The sequence below is a fragment of the Podarcis vaucheri genome (assembly GCF_965113315.1).
Source record: "Podarcis vaucheri genome assembly, chromosome: 1".
NCBI classification, from domain to species: Eukaryota; Metazoa; Chordata; class Lepidosauria; order Squamata; family Lacertidae; genus Podarcis; species Podarcis vaucheri.
Window position 1 is genome coordinate 42,101,740 of NC_138759.1, and position 22,564 is coordinate 42,124,303.

The window sequence follows — 22,564 nt, forward strand, 5'->3', positions numbered from 1 at the left end:
TTTACAATAGAATTTTTGTAAATGTTTAGTATGCAACTTGTTTTGATTTTAATTGAAGTCATCTGCATTGTCATCCATCTGAATTGCTGGGATGACTCAAGCACAACAACAAAAAATGAATTATAATTTATTATCATTCCCAGGCTATTCCAGAAAGCATACCGAGTTTGCTAATGAAAGATCATCTTTTCCAACATGAACCTGGAGTGAGCAATGATTCTTACAAAAGCTTAAGTATAAGACCCTCAACCTTTGAAGATTTCAGCTCAAGAAGACCATTTTTCCACAACCAATCCAACCAGGTAACAGCTCTGCAACTAGAAAAAACAGCTGTCAGAAATTTGGCTTAGTTATTTTATTGTCTAGGCTAGACCTATAATGGGAGCCAAAGCTTTTCCACTATGTTAGAGAGCCATGGCAAGCCTCAGGCTCACGTACTCCCTTCTCTCCCCTCTTTCATGCACCAGACTTAAAAGTGGAAGTGACTACAGGAAGAGATTAAAAACATCGGCTTCCACTTTTGAACAAGCTATAGTTCTTTGGGTTCCAGTGTCATGGGAAGTTGCAGCTTGTTTAAAAGTAGAAGATGCTTCTGATATCTCTTTGGCTGTATTCACACGTGGGGTTTATTGTGTTAGTTTACCTGACTATAAGGCTAGTGCTTCTTTCTTTTTTTCTAACTTTCCTTTCACACTACACAAGCCTGTTCCATCATATCTCAACCCCTATACGGCCATGTTGCGGTAAAGGCCATTCACACAGCAAGAACCAGCAACAGACATCAACAGATGTCAACATGCCACCACCATTCTGCTACTCTGTGCTGAAATACTAGCCTTGAAGTGGGCAAGGAATGCACTACATGCTGGTAGTCTGCCACACAGCTCGTCATGTGAGCGGCTGTGGCACAAACCTGTGAAAAAAGCAGGAAAATCACCACACAAAATCACATGGTTTTCCAAGTTGGGGGGAGGGGGCTGTAAGAGGGGGTTTTTTGCAATCAAATAACATGGAAATGAGTGCTAGACTATATCCTCATACATATTTTCAGAAGTGGCTTTTATGTTGTGTGAAAGCTCAGTTTTTCTGTGCAAAATAACTACCAGGGAAACATCAGGGAATGGGATAAACTGTGGTGTGAATGAAGCCATTCTCTGCTGAAAGGGGTGGTGGTGTGTGTGGCTCATGCAACTGGAAACCATGACTTCCCATTTCTTCTGAACTGAGCAAATATGTGCAGTCGCAGCAACTTCCACCTTGTGCCTCTTCCTTCCCATCTGCATACTTCCCTCTTTTCCCTCGCCTGCTGTGTACAATTCCTTCTATCACTTAGGAATTTTTACTCACCCAGCCTTTCTCATTGACGTATACTTGCTCAGTCCCATTTATTCTGCCTTCCTTTCCACTGCCATACAGCTTCTCGAAAGATGCTAAAGCCCCACCAGGCTACTTGCCCTCCTTCCTGGGCCTCTCAGCCACATAGTTTTCTTATTCCCCTTTACAATTTCCATTGTTGCCTCCAGGCAAGCGGCTCGGTCTGTGTCACAGTCCCACCCACTTCCTGCTCTTCTGGACATTGATTTCTTCCTCTCCTCCCCCCAAACAATCCTTCACTTCACAAAGCTCGTCTTCTGCTTTCCACCTGAGCAGTAGAAATGCCTTATTTTTTAAAATTACAGCAGCTGGGGAACACTCCCCAAGAAATAGTCATGTTTTTGTCAGTCAAGGAATATTTTATGAGGTCTCAAAAAATCCATTTGCCAGAGAAAAAGGCCCCCAGCGTCTCCCTTTCCCTCCAGGCTCACAGGAGGATAGAAAGAATATACATATACGTAATTTCATTTGTGTGCTCGCTCTCCACAGTTCAAGCCATGCTCAAGGCAGCGTACAAGATAACAAAAATACAATTTCCACATAAATCATAATATCTAAAATAAAGATTTTTTAAAAATCAGCTACAACCCGCCCCCAACAAAAACTTCTGCTTTTGTAGCTGGAGTCCGTCAGGGCCCTGCTCTCTCATGTGAGGTGGGAAAAGGCCTGCAAGGCAGGGAGCAGGTCTTCCAAGACTCACAGCCAAGCTGGTCTCATATTGTGTTGAGCCCGGGAGCAAGCAGAAGCAGAACTGGCCACACACACTGCTTCTGCCCTCAGCGAAGCCCAGAACAATACAAGACCTCCTGTCCCAAATTCTCAAGAGGAGAGGAGAGGTCAATGATAGCCACAGACTGCAGTAAACAAAGTCAGGCCCTGGTTTTGTCGGTTTACTGTTATGATTTTAGGTGGAAGGAACAAAAATGTCTGCTGGCATTTAAATTCGTGAGTTGTCTTTTTTTTAATTGTCAAGCCTCTAAAATCCTTTGTGGTCAAAATAGAGCACTCCATGATAAATTTAATATTACCCTTTCCTAACCTTGTAGGTGATCTTATGCCTCTTTTACCCACAATTCTATATTGTGGCACCCAGGTATCCTGGAGTACCTCAGATATAGGCATAAGATTTTCTCTCACCTGAGTATACATGGGTTAGGGAAATTTCCCATGTGCAGGTGTGCAAAGATCACATATGTCTACTTTGTAAGATTTATATTTGTGAATGCTACTACTTGCAGCTCTTCAACTGTACTCCAGCATTACTGTGTACACCACCACCCAAGGGTTTTTTTTGGGGGGGGTTGCCTGCACCATTGTACTGTATACCTATGTAGAAAGAAAGTTTTGTGCAAAGTAGCTTTTGCCTGACTTCAGCCTGATCTCTCATTTTCCTGACATCCTCCCCCCCCCCCCAAGGTTGCAGAGTTAAAGCCCAGAACAATCTATTACTGAAGCTTAGGCTTGCATTACTCTGTTTTATTTTAGAGTGATCTTCTACTTAGATTTCAAAGATTTCCCTATTTAGCTTGCTCTAGTTGTTTAAACAGTTTTAACCATTGGCAAGGGTGACCGATTACAATTTTTATTACTTTGAGCCAAGCCATTTTGAATCTCAAATATTCCAGCAGAAGTTTGCTCTGCCCTATAATGGAGTGTCTTGTTTTTGCCCTTGGCAGGGATGGGAAAGGATTGTTTGCTTTTTAATCTTTGCTCATAAACTAAAACTTTATAGCAAACTTATTTTCATTAATAGTGAAAGATGTTTCTGTCATCGCTGGCCGATCCTTTAGAAGGTTATGGAACAGTTATTTCTATCTTGGTTTTGTGGATTTCCATTGGTGCCAGCAAAGTGAGCAACTTCTTTGGTACTGGCTACAAGTTCTCACCACAAGTGTTAATGTGTTTGTTAAGCAAGTACTTCAGTAATCAAGGACTGCTTCTTCAAAAAGCATTTTGAAATAATTCAGGCATGAGTTGCAATGTGGCTTTTATTTCTACACCTGTAAGAAATCCTCCACCCTTTGCAATATGATTTAAAATTAACCACTTTCTGCAGGCAGCCTGAAATTCTGGTCACACCTACCCAGAGTAAGTCCTATTAAACTCAATGGGGCTTACTTCTGAGTAGATATGCACAGAATTGCACTTGGGGGCTAGTTCCAAGAATTTCAGAAGCATGGATCACCTGAGCTCCTAATTCTCCACTTTGTCATTTGGAGACTTTTTTGAGTCTCACCCATGTTTGAAAATGGTCTGCTTCACAGTTATCTCAAGAGTGTTGTGTTGCATTCACAAATCCTACTTCACATTGTTAAAGCAGAATTGTGAGTTGAATAATTTCTGCTTTTGAAATTCCTGCTCTTTGTTAGACACTACCTTTTCTGAGACCCATCCTTTTTGTCCAGAACAACCCAAAAGGTGGCAGTGGAGGAAATAAAGGCAGATTAACTGCCTTTCCCAGTGCCCTGCCAGCAAGACACTGTGTGTGTGTGTGTGTGTGTGTGTGTGTGTGTGTGTTTTTCTCCTCTCTTCTTCCAAATGTTATTACTGGTCAACTCTTTCCCTCCCACCCCCAATTTGCACTCACCCTCTTTTCTTCATGGTTTTTGTTTTTCATTTGCTTGAGCTTTCCATCTCCTCATTCTTTTCATGTCTTAGGTGACCTACGATGGGCATTTAGGGGAGGGATGCAGGGTTGTGAATACCTTTGTATAGCATTTAATTGTTAAGGTGCCTAATCAGCATTAAATATGAATAGATTTCATGAAGCTGCAATCCTGTGATTCCAAGGAGGGTGACCCATGAATTGCAGGAATCATTGTACTGAACAGGAAAAGGAAAATGCACCCGCCACCACTTTTTGTCTTACCAATGCAAGCCCAGATGGGAAATGGCAGTTCATCCATTTTGAGTTCTGCCCCCCATAACACCCCCCCACACACACACCATTTGGATTACTCTGCCTATCATCTTTGTCAGGAACTCTTCAATTCAGTTTACGGAAAACAAGTAGGGATGAAACCTCCTGACAATAAAGTTCTCTGGTACTGTCAGGGGATGGTTAGCTGCTTGTGCTTAAAATTGTGCCCCTTCAGAGTTTGTGCGACCCCACAAACCTCTGTGTGTGACAGAGCTCCTCAGACATGTCTGCTCTAGTCACTAGTAGAGTCTGACAGTGGCTGTCTGCGGAAGCGCTTCCAGCAAAGAAGTTCCTTAACGGAAACGCGTCTCCTGGACTCACGACGTGGCAGCTTCCGGCGCAGCATGGGTCTCCCTGCAGTTGCTTCTGACACCTCCCCGCTATTTTCGCTCGAAGTGTCTCTCACCCCTTTCTCTCCCCTGCTGCTTCCTGCCTGGGCTGCTGCGTCTCTCTCAGCATTACTGAGATCCTCCTCCAGAGACCCCGCGCTCCCCCTGCTGGTCCCTGCTTTGGCTGTTGACTCTCTCCCAGTCTCTGGGAGCCTTACCACTTCCCTTTCCTCCGATGTCAGTTCCCTGACATCCACCTCCCCTCCAGGGCCCCCCTCTCCCCCGCCCCTACTTTCTCCTCTGGGCGGTGAGGAGCTGAAACCCCTAAAAGAATCCTCTTCATCTTCAGACGTCTCGAACAATTCCCTCCATCGGTCTTCGTTCCGACTCGCTGAATCCTCCTCCACCTCGGAATCAGCGAACCCCTCCAACTCTTCTTCGTCGTCGGTGGTGGCGAAGTATTCCCTCCGGAACCTCGCCACTGGCTGGGGTTTTCTAGGGAATCTCTGATGAAAAGTTTCAATCAAAACCTCGTCATCTACCTCCTCTGCCCTGACCCAGGTGTTTTCCGACTCCGGCTCCCCTTCCCACATTACCAAATACTCTACTTGCTCTCCCCTCCACCTGGAATCGAGAATCTCCGCTACATGGTAGCTGTGTTCTTTTTCTTCCATAGCTGGTCCCCTATTGACCCTCCCCTCTCTGTCCCCTATATACGGTGACAGCAATGATCTGTGGAACACTGGGTGCAACTTCATGTGGTTCGGTAACCGGAGTCTGAAAGCCACTGGGTTGACCTGTTGCGTGACTTCAAATGGGCCCAGTCTTTTGGGTCTTAACTTCTTACAACCTCCTTTAAATGGTAACCCTTGGGTGGACAGCCACACCTGGTCCCCCACCCTAATGCTTTCCCCTTCCCTTCTGGTTTTGTCTGCCTGCCTCTTATATTCCTCCTTCGCCCTGTTTAAATTAAGTTGGAGCTGGCGATGGATCGCTTCCATTTCTTCAACGAACTGTTCTGCGGCAGGAACGCTCCAGTTCTCCTCCTCCCCCCCTGGGAAGGCTCGGGGATGACACCCGTGATTGGCCAAAAAAGGGCTCATCCCCGTGGACACGTTCTCTGCATTGTTATAGGCAAATTCTGCCAACGCCAGCTTCTCCACCCAATCATTCTCTCTGTCATTCACATAACACCTCAAATATTGCTGGAGGACACCATTAGCTCTTTCCGCCTGCCCATTGGTTTCTGGATGACGGGCAGTGGAAAAATTCACCTCTACATGCAATAAGCTCATGAGCTTCCTCCAGAACCTGGAAGTAAATTGTTTCCCTCGGTCCGAAACCACCCTCAAGGGGGCACCATGCAACCTAAACACATTTTCCACAAACAATTTAGCGGTTTCTTCTGCTGTGACCGCATGTGAGCAGGCTATAAAGTGGGCCATCTTGGTTAACAGGTCTACCACAACCATAATGGCTGTCTTCCCTTTGGACCTGGGCAGATCAGTCATGAAATCTATTGCCACTGCCTCCCATGGTCTTTCCGGCGTGGGTAGTGGTTCTAATAAACCTGCCGGTGCCCGCCTCTCCCCCTTGGCTCGTTGACATCGGTCACACCCTCTCACATATTCACGCACATCTTCCCTGACCTTGGGCCACCAGAATTCCCTGGTAACCAGCCACATGGTTTTGTGTTGCCCAAAATGCCCTGCTGTGGGGCTATCGTGCAGTTGCTTGAGTACCTTTTCCCTCAATTCCCCTTCAGGTATGTATAACGCTCCCTTGTAGTACAACGCCCCGTTTCTCTCCTCAAAACCCCCGGGTTTGTCTCCCTCCCTCCTGAGACCCCTGAGTTTGTCCTGGGCGTATTCATCCTGCACCGTTCCCTCTACCAGTTCCCTTTGCCCCACCAAAGCCGCCCCACACACCCAGCGGTCCTCGGGAATAACATGGGTCTCTTCGGGTGCACCCTCTCCCTCCAAATATTCAGGTTTGCGTGAGAGAGCGTCCGCCCTAACGTTCTCCGGGCCTGGTACGTAACAAATCTCAAAGTTAAATTTGGAGAACTCCTGGGCCCATCTCAACTGCCTTTGGTTGAGCACTCGCGCAGTTCTCCAATACTCTAGATTCTTATGGTCCGTGCACACTTGCACCTTCTGTTGTGCACCAATTAGTAGATGCCTCCATCTCCGGAAGGCCTCATAAATCGCAAGAAGTTCCCGGTCGTGCACCGTGTAGTTTCTCTCAGATTTGTTCAGCTTTCGCGAAAAGAAGGCACACGGTCGCCACTCTGACCCCTCCTTCCCCGGCTGCAGAAGAAGCACCGCCCCTATGGCTCTGTCCGAAGCGTCTGTTTCGACCCTCAGCTTTTTTTGTAAATCCACATGTAGAAGTTGTTCGTCAGAGGCGAAGGCCCTTTTCAGTTCCTCAAACGCTCGCTCCGCCTCCCCCGTCCAAACAAACTTCTTTTTGCTGCTGAGACAGTCCGTGATGGGCGCCGTCAGGTGGGCGAAGTTTCGGATGAACTTACGATAAAAGTTTCCAAACCCTAGGAACCTCTGCACATCCTTCTTGGTCTTGGGTGTTTTCCATTCCAGCACCGCTTGAACCTTGCCGGGGTCCATGGCCAACCCCTTGTCTGACAAGCGGTACCCCAGGAATTCCACCTCCTTGGTATGAAACTGACACTTTTCCAGTTTCACCCACAGTCTGTTGGCTTGCAGCCTGCTCAACACTTCTCTGACGTCTCTCACATGTTGCTCCTCATTCTCCGAATACACCAACACGTCATCTAAGAAGGCCACGCAATTCTTGTAGAGCAAAGGCCCCAGTACATGGTTCATAAAGGCTTGAAAACACGCGGAGCCTGTTTGTAATCCAAAAGGCATAACGAGGTATTCAAATGCCCCCAAAGGGGTGAACATGGTGGTCTTCCATTCATCCCCTTTCCTTATACGTATCAGGTTGTACGCCCCCCTTAGGTCCAGCTTTGTAAAAATCTTTCCTTTTCGCACCCTGGTCAAAATATCATCAATCCTGGGCATAGGAAAAGCCGCCGGCTCTGTCACTGCATTTAGGGCCCGAAAGTCACATACCAGCCTCGGCTTGTCCGTGTTTTTTTTATCCACAAAAAACACTGGGCTACCCCCCGCTGCCTTGGACTCTCTGATGAAGCCTCTCTTCAGGTTCTTGTCAATGAACGCTCGCAACTCCTGCATCTCCCTGTCTGACATGGCATACAACTTGCCTACAGGAAGCTGTGCTCCAGGGAGTAAATTGATCTGGCAATCAAAGGGCCTATGCGGGGGTAGTTGGTCCGCTTCCTTCTCGCTGAACACGTCGCTGAGATCAGCATACTGTGGTGGCACCTTCCCCTTCTCCATCACTTCCGTCCCTGCTAGGGTGGCTTGGGCCCCTGCTGACCCCTTTTCCGCCCTGCAGTGTTCTAAGCAGTGTGCGGAACCGAAGGAAACCACTCTTTGATGCCAGCCCACCAGCGGATCATGTAGGGCTAGCCAGCTCATTCCCAAAATAATGGGAGCGCCTCCCAAGGTGGCCACATTAAACGCTATCAGTTCTGTGTGCCTTGCCACCCTCATTATCATTGGGACGGTCTGCAAGCTGACGCCTCCTCCCAACAGTTCCCTGCCATCAATCGTGGTCACCTGCAGGGGGTTGCTTAAAGGGATAGTCTGTATCTGGTGTTCAGCAGCAAACTCCTTGCTCATGAAATTGCAGGAGCTGCCTGAGTCCAACAGCGCCTTTATTTTTAGGGGGTGTCCATTTTGCAGCTCTAGCGACACTTCAATCACTAGAGCAGGTCGAGGAGCTTCTGGCACTGGCACTTGGGGAAGGGGCACTTTCACTGCTCTTTGGCCTGGCTGCAGTGCCCTGCTGGCAACCAGGCGTTGGCTTTTACCTGCTCCGTTTCTCCCTGCTCTTCCCCCTCAACAGCTCCCACCATCCCTTGCCATTCCTTCCTCTGGGGGCAGACTCTGGCAAAGTGGCCTGGCTGTTGGCAGAGATAGCATTTCCGGGCTCCCTTTCCCTCCTTCTTCGCCCCCTCACTGGGCTTTGAAACTGCGCGCGCGCGGGCTGTTCCGATTTCCATCGGCTCTGCCGGCGGGAAAGCTGGCTCAGGAATGTCTGGAATGCGTAACTCCTTCCAACGTTCCCCTCTCCCTTCCCGCCTCTCCAAGGCTCTTGCCTCCTGGCGCGCTCCAATGGTCAGCGCAGATTTGGTCAGCTGATCCATAGACCCCGCCCTGGGGCTCCTGGCCAGCTCGTCTTTCACAGCTGAAGAAAGACCTTCTTCAAATAGCATCTGAATGGGTGCCGCCGATAAATCCCACCCCAATCTGTGAATCAGCATGGTAAATTCAGTCCAGTACTCACGGACAGATCTGCTTCCCTGCTTGCAAGCCATTAGCTGTCTGCGTACCAACCCTTCCTCAATATCGCTGGAAAACATGATATCCATTGCACGAAAGAATTTCATAGTGTCCTTTAGGATATCGTTGTGCGTTGCCATCAGGGGTCGAACCCAGTCCCGCGCCCCCTTCTCAAGATGCCCAATTACGAACGCAACTCGCGATTCCTCATCAGGGAACTCATCAAACTGCACATTCAGAGCATATTGCATCTCAGTCCTAAAGGCATGGTAATCCTTGGGGTCCCCCCCAAACTTCTGCACCAATCCTGGTACCTTTCTGGGGAACTGAGTGGTTCTCCCCTTTTTGTCAGCATCCTGAGCCCTTCTCTCCTCGAGCCTCGCCGTCTGCAGCGCAAGTTGGACCTCCAGAGCTTGATACCTTTCTTCCAAGCTTGGACCAGCTCCAACCCCTGCGTCTCCGGTTCCGACTGGGTTGCTCATGATGCTTTCTCCTGCACAGGCAGCGTACAGAGACTGTCAGACTGCTGTCAGGGGATGGTTAGCTGCTTGTGCTTAAAATTGTGCCCCTTCAGAGTTTGTGCGACCCCACAAACCTCTGTGTGTGACAGAGCTCCTCAGACATGTCTGCTCTAGTCACTAGTAGAGTCTGACAGTGGCTGTCTGCGGAAGCGCTTCCAGCAAAGAAGTTCCTTAACGGAAACGCGTCTCCTGGACTCACGACGTGGCAGCTTCCGGCGCAGCATGGGTCTCCCTGCAGTTGCTTCTGACACCTCCCCGCTATTTTCGCTCGAAGTGTCTCTCACCCCTTTCTCTCCCCTGCTGCTTCCTGCCTGGGCTGCTGCGTCTCTCTCAGCATTACTGAGATCCTCCTCCAGAGACCCCGCGCTCCCCCTGCTGGTCCCTGCTTTGGCTGTTGACTCTCTCCCAGTCTCTGGGAGCCTTACCACTTCCCTTTCCTCCGATGTCAGTTCCCTGACAGGTACTTAATCATCAGCTTGTGCTGAGAGATTCTGTCACACTTGTGTGTAAAACAAAGTGTCTTGCTTCCCTTTCAGATACCCCTGAAGCCAGTCAGGAATGTCAGTTTTCAGGACGACGAAGAAATTGTTCGAATAAACCCTCGTGACATTTTAATACGCCGCTATGCAGACTATAGGCACCCAGACATGTGGAAAAATGACTTGGATAGGGATGAAGGCGACGCCTCGCTGCAGTGTCCCAAGGCAGATAGTAAAAAACCAGACTATCTGTACCCTTCTGGGGACGGAACTAAGTTGAATTCGCTAAAAGATTCCAAGTGTTCTGTGGTACTGAAAACGCAACCTTCCTCGTTCAAATTGAAAAAGTCAAAAAGGAGGAAAGAGGACGGGGAGCGCTCTCGCTGCATATACTGCCAGGAAAGGTTTAATCATGAAGAGAATGGCCGGGGCAAATGCCAGGATGCTCCCGATCCCATCAAGAGATGCATCTATCAAGTTAGCTGCATGCTTTGTGCTGAGAGCATGCTGTACCATTGTATGTCAGACTCGGAGGGGGATTTCTCTGACCCCTGCTCTTGTGACACTAGCGACGACAAGTTCTGCTTGCGATGGCTCGCCCTTGTCACGTTGTCTTTCATTGCGCCGTGTATGTGCTGCTACCTCCCCTTAAGAGCGTGCCACCATTGTGGTGAGGTCTGTGGATGCTGCGGAGGGAAGCATAAAGCGGCTGGATGAACCAGTCCGGTACCAAGTTTGGGCTAACAACGTCTTTATTTTCAGGAAGTATCTAACTCGTGGAAGCATTTGGCAAGCAGAAGGGGGAAACCTGTCGTGTATGAAAGGTCAATTCTGAAAGAAGCATCAGAACTTGTTGCATTGTAGGAATGCTGGCCACGCCGAATGATCTGCTTTTAAGTGCATGGTGCAAGTTGTGTCGGGAGTTCTTGCAAAAAGAAAGCCTTTTCTTAACGATTGGTGGTTGAAAGAAGTATAAACTGCAGTCCGTACTATAAGGGATCAACTTCAGCAATTTGTACATATTGAGGTTAGGTGATGGGGGCTGTTGAAAGAATCTATTTAGCAGAAAATTTAACTCAACCTGCAGTAGCGAGAGCTGATTTAAAACTAAGGAAAGTTTAAAACTTGGCGACTGCAAGAAACTAAATTGATTTTAAATGCAACTAAATTGCTTATAAATAGTTTTTTGGAAACAACTTTATGTACAAATAACAAATGTTTATATTTAACAAAATATATGGTACGAATTATTAAATCTTCCTTCCCCTTTCCAGTTGCAACACAGTTATGGACCACATTTCCAGTCACATTCCATGGTAGTATTTCTCGATATTTAACTAGTTAACTTAGTAGCATTTCTATTCAAAATGGACAAATCAATATTTTCAGTCTTGTTTCCCTTCAGCTACATTTTTGTATTGAGTTCTCTCTGTACATTCTGGTAATCTGAAAGCCTTTAAAATATTAATTATTGTAGTCTTGAATGACCAATGTTTTGTTAAGCACAGGTGTAATTGTCTAATGCTCTTATAAGAACATAACATTTATTTTTATATATAAATTACTCTGTATTCAGCGAAATGGCAAAGGAGTTTTTTTCCTTTCTCAACCAGCAAATTTTCTTCTAGGGTTTCCTTGATTTCAGATGTTTGGGGAAAGAAAAATACAACAAAATAATTGTCATAGAATATATATATATATTTATCATGCAATTCAACGGTACCAAATATAACTTCAAACTAGCAAACGAACAAAAAAGCATCCATTATTCTAATCTTATTTGGCCTATCAGAAATTTACAATACTCCGTATATCAAACTATAACCCAGGTAGGGAAAAGCAAATGAATTTCTTGTGAATGGAAGTGGGTTTTATTTTGTCTTTGTTGTAGCATATTAATAATGAATGTTTAACTTAACATTTGGCTATGTGCTCTAAATACCAATTTGGGGAAATTTCTAAATGTCATCCATCATATAACATAGCTGAGTATACAGGTTTTTAATTAATAAAACTCTCTAAAGCAGTGAAGCAGTCATTCATTCAAAATCGTTAATGGGTGGAGGGGAAAAACCATGTGTTTAATATGCTCTTACGATTAAAATTATAATTGCACACTACCTTTTCTTTTATTTCTATGCATTTTTTTCCCAGTGAAATGTTTTGGTTTATTTTCTTCCGAAGACCATGTTCAATCACAGGAATCTTTCCTTCCCCTCCTCTTCTCAGAGCCCAGGTATCAAACTGAACAACTGTATATAACACTATCTGTAAAATACTTTTTTAAAGAAAGCATTTATATTTATATGACAGCTTGAACTGACAACATTATGTACATAGATCATCTTGAAGTATTATTTCACATTGAAAAGAAGACAAATATATTGATAACTATAGAAGTTAAGAGCTCCTTTCTAGTTTTGTACTTTAAAAAAAAAGCCTGTATGGATAACCGAAGTCAGCAAACACGACACTGTAGCAGCAATCTCTTTAAATCCTTTCCTTTTATATATTTGAGAGCTGCTGCTCCAGAAGACTTTCATGCTTCACATATTGAGCTAAACTTGGTTGCCTAGATAGACTGTTAACTTTTTTTCCAAATATACAAACAAAAACGAGACAGAGATTCGTAACCTGCATTTCACTGTTGACATTGGACCTGCATCTTGTGAATATAGCATTTACTAAAACATTATGCTTTTAATTAAAAATGGAGCATGGTATCAACAACCCAAGAAAAGAACTTGCTGGCTGTACAGAAAAGTCCTTTGGAACTTTGTGTGTATGTGTGCGTATGTGCGTACTTTGGGAATCTAACCATTTTCTATGAGCACTCATCGACATAGTGCAACTCTTGGTTCTTGTAGTAGTGAAACCTTATATGCTTTAAAAAAAATTACTGAATATGTGCATTAATATTTTCAGTATATATTTAACCACTTTGCTGCTAAACATTTACTATCCTTTACTCTTGAAGAAATATTATTCCTATTTTGTTTTTGTTTTTTTTTTTAAAAAAAATACAAATTAATATGGATACTGGTATATAGGTTGTGTTATTTGCAACTGATCTAATTTGAAATAATTGCATCGGTTCAGTATCTGGTTTCATGGATTGTGTGATGTCGGCCACATTTCTGTATGTTTAGGCTTTTGCTTTAACGGGGGAATTTCTTAACTAACTGTGGCCAACTCACATATGAAGTTGCCTTATAGGGAGTCAGACCATGGGTTAATCTATCTCTGTGCTCCAATTAGTGGTCATTTTTCAAGATCTCAGGCAGACCTGCTGCTCAGCTCTGCTAACTGAGGTGCTTTTTTAACTGGGGATGCCAGTGATTAAACTAAGAAATGATGTATGGCTCTATCTTCTTGGAACAAACCATTGAATCGCCACTTCTCAATCCACTAATTCTAATTCATAGAATCCGCCATGGAGTTGTTTTGTTGAATCTCATGGATTTCAGTGCACTTAAAATTTTTTGTCCTTAAATCGGATTGTGGCCCCTGTGTGCATTTTATCTTTTCACACTGCTTTCTCAGAAGGAGGCTGGGTTAGGGACGAAGAGTCAACAGATAAGAGGTTTACTGTAAAGCATGTAAGTTCAGGTGCCTTTTAAGGTGTAATGTAATGAGGGACTTTTCTCCAAGCCTATATCAACTCATGTGCAGTAATTGCCGAAGGATGTTCAGGTTTCAGCCTCCTAAAAGGTGCTACCTGAAAGAAGGAGTGTTCTGTCTGAGGTGAAAGCAGCTAGCTATAACATTAGGGTACCACCTACTGGACAAACATGATTTAGGAAACTTAACTTTATTCATGCAGCCTACACACACACACACACACACACACACACACACACACACACTTTCTCTGATAGTTGTTTAAAACATCAATGCCAAAATAGGGGATGGAAAGAGATCCGTGCAATTTCAGCAACTGCAGTTGTTTTAGACACAATTGAATTAATAAACATGTCCCATTGAAAGTCCAGTAGTATAAAACAAGACATTCTTACTATCAGGCTTTGTGGAAATGCAAATGTTCCAGACCAAAATAAAACAATAGCTGGAAGTTTCTGGTTCCTCCCCACCCCACCCCCCATCCTGTTAATTGACATTGTTGGTCTTATTCCAGAAGAGTCATTCTTGAAAGTTTAGAAGATTACATCTCACCTTGCAAAACAGTGAGCCTTTAACTTTTCTATCTTATTTTGTTGTAAAAATAATAATAATAATCCCCACAAAAGCCTACATTTCTGTTTCATATAGAAATCTCTGAGCCAGTAGTTCTAAAACTTAGGGCCTTGAACTTGAATGAAAACAGTCATGAGTTGTACCACACGTGTCCCGCTATCCACCTGTTTGTTATGCAGAAATTCACTTATCTAGACACAGTTATTCACAGCTGATTCAGATATTTGAATAGCTGGAGTTTGCCCACTTCCTTACATGTTATTGCTGTGCTGGTGTACGGCAGGCATTTTTGGGAAGAAACCATACAGAGAGAGTGCAGACAGATCAGTTTTTCATTTGTCTCTATTTCATAGCTGCCAACTTTCCCCTTTTCTTGCGAGGAATCCTATTCGGAATAAGGGAATTTCCCTTTTAAAAAGGGAAACATTGACAGCTATGCTCTATTTTGCTGGCTGGCTGCAGCCATTTTGGGCAGAGGGGAGAGAGATTACGGATTAGAAATGTTCCCATGGGAAATGGAAATCGCCAACTCACTGTGTGAATGCTTACCTAACAATTTCCTGGGAATGCATTGTGTTCAGAAAGTGAACTGTGGCACTTGAATGTTCTGGGCCCCTAAGCGTTGCACATTAAAGTTGTTTGGAGGTAGTGTCACCTTTACTTCACTTCTCACCCCAACAGAATTTTGAATTTGCATGATTTTTTGAGAAACCTTCTTCTGTTCCTCCTTCAGAACCAATGTTAAGATTTGTGCCCTAGTGTATACAGATCCTTGCATATAGCAGCTTCATTACCTGCAATCTCGCCTGTGGAAGAGACTTATTATTGCTGGGTCAGAAGGTCTCAGAGGACGCAGATACTTTAAAAGTGGTGCCCAAGTTCAAAGCAAATTTAGATCTAGAGCACAGACTTCTGTAGTGACCAAACTGCACACTTTCAAACAGCAATTTCAGATATTTTTGCATGCTGGAATGCAACATTCCCATTTTTCTTCTATAATCTTTCTGTGAGTAATCCTGTATGTGTGTACAAGGAAGAAAAACCTCAAGAACTCCCCATGTAAATAATACACAATGTTTGTGTTGGTCTTTCGATCTCCAGAGAACATAGAACACTGTATATATGGAGTCTACAGTGGTCCACACACTCTTGAGGGAGAAGAATAAAGGAGATGGTTTAGTATTCCAATTAGTACTATTAAAGTTGGCAGCCTGGTGGTTAAAACTTGCATATGCTTTTTGGTGCACTGATGAAGTAGCATTTAAATGGCATCTCCCTCCCCCCCCCCCCAGCATCTTAACTGCAATAGCTGTGGTTAGCTTTGAAAATTAAAACAAAACCTAGTGGGGAAAACTTTGTATTGGGAGCTGCAGCATAATCTGTACATAGGTTTTTTCCCCTCCCTCTTGTTTGTGAATATTTTGCTTCGTGCAATTTGCTTTCCACCCTATTGACCTCAAAAAAGTGCCTCACTTGTATATTATTTCCATTAAAATATTAATTGCTATCTCTTTCTACTAAATGATGTAGGTTTAAGTTTTAATTCCATGCCATAGATGTATTTCTTTCTATGTATAAGAATATAGCTGGTTACCTTGAGGACATAATGTAAATACACATACGAGTTTTAACTGTTTTGTTATCATACCCTTTGTAAGTTGCCATACTGGATAATATCATAAAACAGATTTAAGTTTCAATGTTTTCCTGCAATTACCTGATTAAAACTATCATGAAATTAAAGGGAGATATGTCATGTGTTTTTGTATTTCACTTTTGGGATGGCTCAGAGCGGGGAAAGAGGAAAATATTGGTGCAGAAGAGTACCTTTCAGAATTGTGTAGCATTAAGATGGATTCAGCAGCATGGGCCTACTGCCTTGCATAAAATAATAAAATGGTAGAAGTGACCCTGAGGGCAATCTAGTCCAACCCCCTGCAATGCAGAAATCTCAGCTAAAGCATCCCTGACAGATGTCCATCCAACCTCTGCTTAAAAACCAAGGAAGGAGAATCTACCACGTTCCGAGGGAATCTTTTCCACTGTTGAAGAGTTATTACAGTTAAAAAGTTCTTCCTGATGTTTAGTCGGAATCTCCTTGCTTGTGACTTGAGGCCATTCAGGTCCTACCCGCCACAGGAGAAAACAAGCTGGCTGCATCTTCCATGTGACAGCCCTTTCCATATTTGAAGATGGCTATCATACCCAATCTTGGTCTCCTCTTTTCAAGGCCAAACGTACCCAGTTCCCTCAACCACTCCTCATAAGTCTTGGTTTTCAGAACTTTTATCATCTTGGTCGCCCTCCTCTGCATACATTACACCTTTCTAAAGTGAGCTGTGGTGTGTTTTTTGGCATACATACACAAAACAGTGGTGTTCTTGGCAGCTTCCTTTTTTCTTTTTACATTCTAACCTTGTGTACAGATAGGTAAAGGGACCCCTGACCATTAGGTCCAGTCGTGGCCGACACTGGGGTTGCGGCGCTCATCTCGCTTTATTGGCCGAGGGAGCCGGCCTACAGCTTCCGGGTCATGTGGCCAGCATGACTAAGCCACTTCCGGCAAACCAGAGCAGCAAACGGAAACGCAGTTTACCTTCCCGCCAGAGCGGTACTTATTTATCTACTTGCACTTAGACGTACTTTTGAACTGCTAGGTTGGCAGGAGCAGGGACCAAGCAATGGGAGCTCACCCCGTCATGGGGATTCGAACCGCCGACCTTCTGATCGGCAAGTCCTAGGCTCTGTGGTTTAAAATACACCAATTTAAATTGTTGAGACTAGCCTAGGCTTTCAAGTAAGTAATTGTTTTTCTTGGTCAAATATCCAAAAGTACCACCAATCTTTCCCCAGTTTGCCACCTTAGTGTATTTTGCTATGGAAAAGGAGCAAGTCGGATGCACATGTGTCCCTCTCAAGCGATTCAAGGCCTGTTTCATAAGTATCTAGGTCAGCTGTTGTGTTCAGGTCCTGCTTGCAGGCTTACCATTGGTGGGCCATTGTGAGAGCAGGGTGATGCACTAGATCAGTGGTTTTCAAACTGTGGGTCCCCAGATGTTGTTGGACTACAACTCCCATCATCCCTGACCACTGGCTAGGAATGATGGGAGTTGTAGTCCAACAACATCTGGGGACCTACAGGTTGAGAAACACTGTACTAGATGGAACTTTGGTCTGATCCAGCATGGCATTTCTTATGCTCTTACATTAACCAGATACCAAATATGAAACAAAAACTGACCCTTTGTGCGATATTGATCTTTATTCATATTTTAGTGGGGTTGGGCAGCATTGTTTTCTGGGCAGCTGCAGATCCTATATTCCTGCATCCCTTACCTTCCCTCAAGTTATTGGGCTACATTTTGGAGTCATGCGACACTGAGGATTTGCATAGAATCCATGCCCTGGAGTCTTGATCTAACTACCATTGCCCTCACAGGACTCCTAATTATTATAATAATTTATACCCCGCCCATCTGGCTGGGTTTCCTCAGCCACTCTGGGTGGCTTCCAACAAAATATTAAAATACAATAGTCTATTAAACATGAAAAGCTTCCCTAAACAGGGCTGCCTTCAGATGTCTTCTAAAAGTCTGGTAGTTGTTTTTCTCTTCTAAATAGGGACAAACAGTGGGTGACTTTCTGTAATGACCTCTCTGTGGACTTCCAGAGACATCTGGCCATGGCAAGAAGCAGGTTTCCTTGATATGATCCAGAAGTGCCATTATTATTTGGAGGTTCTGGCTGCCACATATACTGCTCCAAAAGGTCCACACGGAGAGGGGTATTGTCGCAAGGGATGTGCAAGATTAAATTTGTTCTTGAATTTGCTTCAGATCTTTCACTGAGTTTAATTGTTTTTGTGTTTTAACCCCTTTTAAATGCTTGCTTTAATTTTAATTTAATTTTATTTTATTCTCTTGTGTTTCCCGCCCATTTAGAGGACAGAAGAGACAGAAAATCCATAAATAAGGTTAGTGTTACTGGGGAAGGTGTCTTTAGGGAAACAATTCCCATGGTCTCCATTGGGTACATAAGTTAGCTGTCCTTCCCCTATTACTTCCCCAAGAGTTACACGACCACTTAAGTTACATCCACGTTCTCTAGCCTGAGCACTGAATACAGTGGTGCCCCGCAATACGAATGCCTCGCAAGATGGAAAACCCGCAAGACGAAAGGGTTTTCCGTTTTGGAGGTGCTTCGCAAAACGAATTTCCTATGGGCTTGCTTCGCAAGACGAAAATGTCTTGCGAGTTCCTGCGGGTTTGCCCCCCCCTTTTCCCAAGCCGCTAAGCCGCTTATCAGCTGATCCTAAGCCGCTTATCAGCTGATCTGCTAAGCCGCTAAACCGCTTATCAGCTGATCCACTAAGCCCGCTAATGGGCTTGCTTCGCAAGACAAAAAAACCGCAAGACAAAGAGACTCGCGGAACGGATTCTTTTCGTCTTGCGAGGCACCACTGTATTATAAACATATTCAAATATTTATGGCTAGCAACATTAAGTTGCACAGACTTTAAAACCAGATCATATTGTAGTACCACTGTAAATCACATCTTCAGCAACCCCATTGTTCAGTCGACAGAATTCCCAAATGCCTATATACAGTAACATTTGATCCCTGGGAAACAGGAACTGAGGTTCTGATGCATCAGATACAATTTTCCAGCTGAAAGCCATGAGGAACTGTTAAAACCATTTTTATTCTTAAGAGGCACAAAGTTATTTCTTTTTAATTGTACTGAAAAGAGGAACAAGATGTGGAGGGGCAATGGTAGAAGTTCTTTGGGGGTATGAGTCAAGGGATAAAAATAGAAAAGGGCAGGAGGAGGAATATGAGAAGCCAAGAGATAACTGCCTTGCCATCGTCTAGGGTGTGTGTGTGTGTGTGTGTGTGTGTGTGTGTGTGTGTGTGAACTAAGCAAATCTTAGTAAACCGGCCCATGCTTTGTCAGCAAAGCTTACCAGGTTTCTGTCTTTCTGTTAATATTTAAGTGCAGGAAGGAATGTACTAGCAGATAGATTTAACTTTTCAGAAGTTATATCCCATTTCAGAAGAACACCAGAAATTAATTTAGGATGATCAATAATTATATTGATCAAAAGTCACTGGTTATATTAACTTTTCACCTAAAAGGGAATTAAAATCACAAGTAAAACTAGACTAATAAGCTACTGTGGTGAAATCAAGATCTTGCTTTTACGATTTCCAAGGATCCGGGGGGGGGAGAGGAAGAAAATAAACAGAAATGGACTTTACTGCAAAATGTTATCTGTTAGCTTTCCAAAGAGGCAGTGGCGGAAATACAGTTTTGGTTTGAAATTTACTATCATTTATTCCCTCTCTCATTTGGCCGTGTCTTCTGTCTGAGTTAAAAACTTCACTCAGTCACTGACCTGTCCTCTGGATCAAATGCAATAAGCCTATTAAGTCACATGTGTTGGCTTTTTGCAGTCTGGTAGCGCTGCAGAGAGCTTGCTGGGGAGACCATGCATTAAAAAGGGACTCAAAAATAACTTAAAGAAGGTTTTAATAAGAAAAACAAAAACTCCATTTACACTAAATACATCAACAAACCAGACCCAACCACCAACCCATCCCCCAGGGTAATGGGAGAGCTAGGTGCTGCTCCTTATATACTCTACCCAATTGCTGACATAGTTTAATCAGTACAACTCAGCAGCACCTGCTATGTTTCACAGCTGTAAAGCTGGGTCTCGTTAGTTTGCTCCGGCCCCTTAAAGACACACACATCGGGTGGAACAATGATGAACCTTTACATGTAAATAAACCATTCAACAACCTGCACATTCTGCTAGGAGACATTGTGTAGTCTCAATAGGAAAAGAACATCCAAAAGAGTAATCCAGGCATGGCTGATGGAATCACAGTATCACTTTATTTAAGTTTGCTATTCTTTACATTTTCGTTTTGCCTTGGCAATGTCAACATACTTTAGAGGGTTGCTGGAAAAAAAATACCAAAAAGCACTCTGAACCATGAATGCAGTTTGAAAGTTTAAAATTACTTCAGTAACTTATTCTCGAGAAGTATTTCTAGCTACATCAGCAAAGCTGCGGCACTGCAGCCAGATTCCTGGCCTACATTGCCCAGAATGCTGTGCCTGAAGAAAGAGAAAGGCAAGGCTGGCCAGCCCTGCTGCACCATTAGCAGCCACAAATCAATTGACAGAGTGTGGGTGGGATACAGGAGCAAGCAGGGCAGAGAGGATGCAGCCTTGCTTTGGCAACACAGTGCCCTGCTCTGACTGCTTACTTTCTGAAGTATAAGATAAAGCTGAGAGCAGAAAAATGTGAGATTCAATGTAATTTTGGACAGAAGCACACATCTGCCTATTTCCCCTTCCTGGTTACCATATAAGACTGCCCCTGATAAAATGCTGCTAAATTTCCCTAAAACCATCTCAAAGGTGGTATTGACAGAGGAAGTGCATGCTCCCGGGTTTTTCTAATTTTGTCCTGAAAGTTTTGGGCTCATATTCATTCTCACGAATGGCCTGGTTTGACAGACAGCCTTTGCAAAGAAAATTAACACAAGCTTCCCTGTCTCCTGATCATCTTGCCGGAAAGAATACAGCAAGGATTGTAAAGGTGCACGCTTAATGGCTGTGGAATTAATGGATTTGAGTTCTGTGTTGACAACAAAATGCAAGCTCCTTGAATTCATGCTTTAAAACATGTTTAAAGCATTCATTTGCTGAGCTTTGAAAACACACTAAGTATGGGTGCCCTTTTCTCTCTTTGTGGCATGCTTTTTGTTTTTAAAGGGGGGGGAGTATTGATCTGTCCTCTCTTGTGTACTTTGAGATCAATTAACTGCATTAGCCCCGAGGACACTGGGAAATGTGAGTGCAAGATATGACACTCTACTTCCTGGGCCAGGAGAGGAGTTGGCTGGCCTAAGGCTGTGTGGTGGAATAGAGCTTGCCTATTAGTCATCTGCTATGCTAAGTCCAGCGTTCTCTTTCCATAATCATCACACAGCCATGTGTTCATCAGTTATTCCAAGAGTTGAACCAGATGAGTTGTTTTCTCTTCTTCTACACTCCACAGGACTGGCTTCACATTTTCCTTTTCTTTTTTGCTTTATTATTTTTATTATTATTATTATTAAGAATACACCGTCCATCTGGCTCACCAATCTGGTTTCCCCAAAAAACAAACCTGCTTCCTTAAAATAGGTAGACTGCTACCTATTTCGGAGAATCAGATGACATAAATTGTTTGGGGAATCAGATGACATAAACTGATCAGAACTATAAACCAAGTTTTAAAAAACCTCACTGTTCTGTGTGAACCCTATGTGAACATGGTAATGGGCTCACCTGAAAGCTTCACTGATAGTTTGGTGGGCACTTTGAAAGATAAGAAGCACTTCCCCACTTGCTGTTATTCCTCCAGCAACTAGTATACTGCTACTGAATCGTAAGCTTCTTTTTAAGTATTGTGGTAAAAAAAAATAAAGCCTGCCATAAACCAAGTGAAATAATTAGTTCGCCCAGTTCAGTGCTCTGTATTTGGGCATTGCTGGGCAGTTTCTCTCCAGGGTTCCAGACAGGAGTCTCCCAGCCAAGCCTGGAGCTGACAGGGATTGAATCTGGAACCTTCCGCACACAAAGAAGCTATAGTTCTTCCCTGATAGCTAGGCTTGCCTAGTATTCTTTAAAAGCAATCTAAGGTAGTGGCATGAGCAAATTTTTATTCTGAAAGTGTGTTCCAGGGGAAAAAGCTTGAGAACCACTGTTTTTAGAGTGAATCAGCATTCATTAATAATTTTATTAAAAACAAACGTACACCGTCAGCCAAACAATTGGCCAGATGTGACCCATAACTTCTAACTAAACAGTGAAAGCAGTTTATGGTTTACTGGGAAGAAAAAAATGAGTAATAAGCTGGGCTGGCCCTACTATAAAATAATTCACAAAAGTAGTACACACTGCCACATTTCAGGGGAAATGTAGGCCCATGTGACCGTGGAAGCCACAGCTTCAGTGCTGTAGAAATAGCTATTGGCGGTGGGGACCTGACACCAAACCCATTTTGATTGAAACCATTATTGATTTATTTTTTGTTTATTTAGTTACTGATTTGACTTTAAAAGAGAAACCCACAGAAATTCAATACAGTCATAGCATTTCTCAATCTCTTATTGCAAGCAGACTTGTCTTTGCATTCTTTGCTGTGACATATTTGCCAGATTGTGGGGGCAGGAGTTGGGGCCTTTTCCTTTCAGTTGTTAGGCATGCCCGGAAGCCCATCTTCATATTTCCAAATTCCGACTCCACTTACTCAGGAGCGAGCATCCAACATATTTTCAGAGGAACTGTCATATTTAT

General features: G+C 43.9%; 1 protein-coding gene across 1 annotated transcript in view; it reads left to right on the forward strand.

Moving 5' to 3' along the window:
* Positions 1-13,018, forward strand: part of SPRED1 (sprouty related EVH1 domain containing 1) — a 77,873-nt gene extending 64,855 nt beyond the window's left edge. Inside the window, exons 5-6 of the mRNA XM_082240717.1 lie at positions 144-302; positions 10,072-13,018. Coding sequence (XP_082096843.1) covers positions 144-302; positions 10,072-10,731 — 819 coding nt within the window. The 3' untranslated portion in view covers positions 10,732-13,018. The remainder of the gene's footprint in view (positions 1-143; positions 303-10,071) is intronic.
* The last annotated feature ends 9,546 nt before the right edge of the window (positions 13,019-22,564 follow it).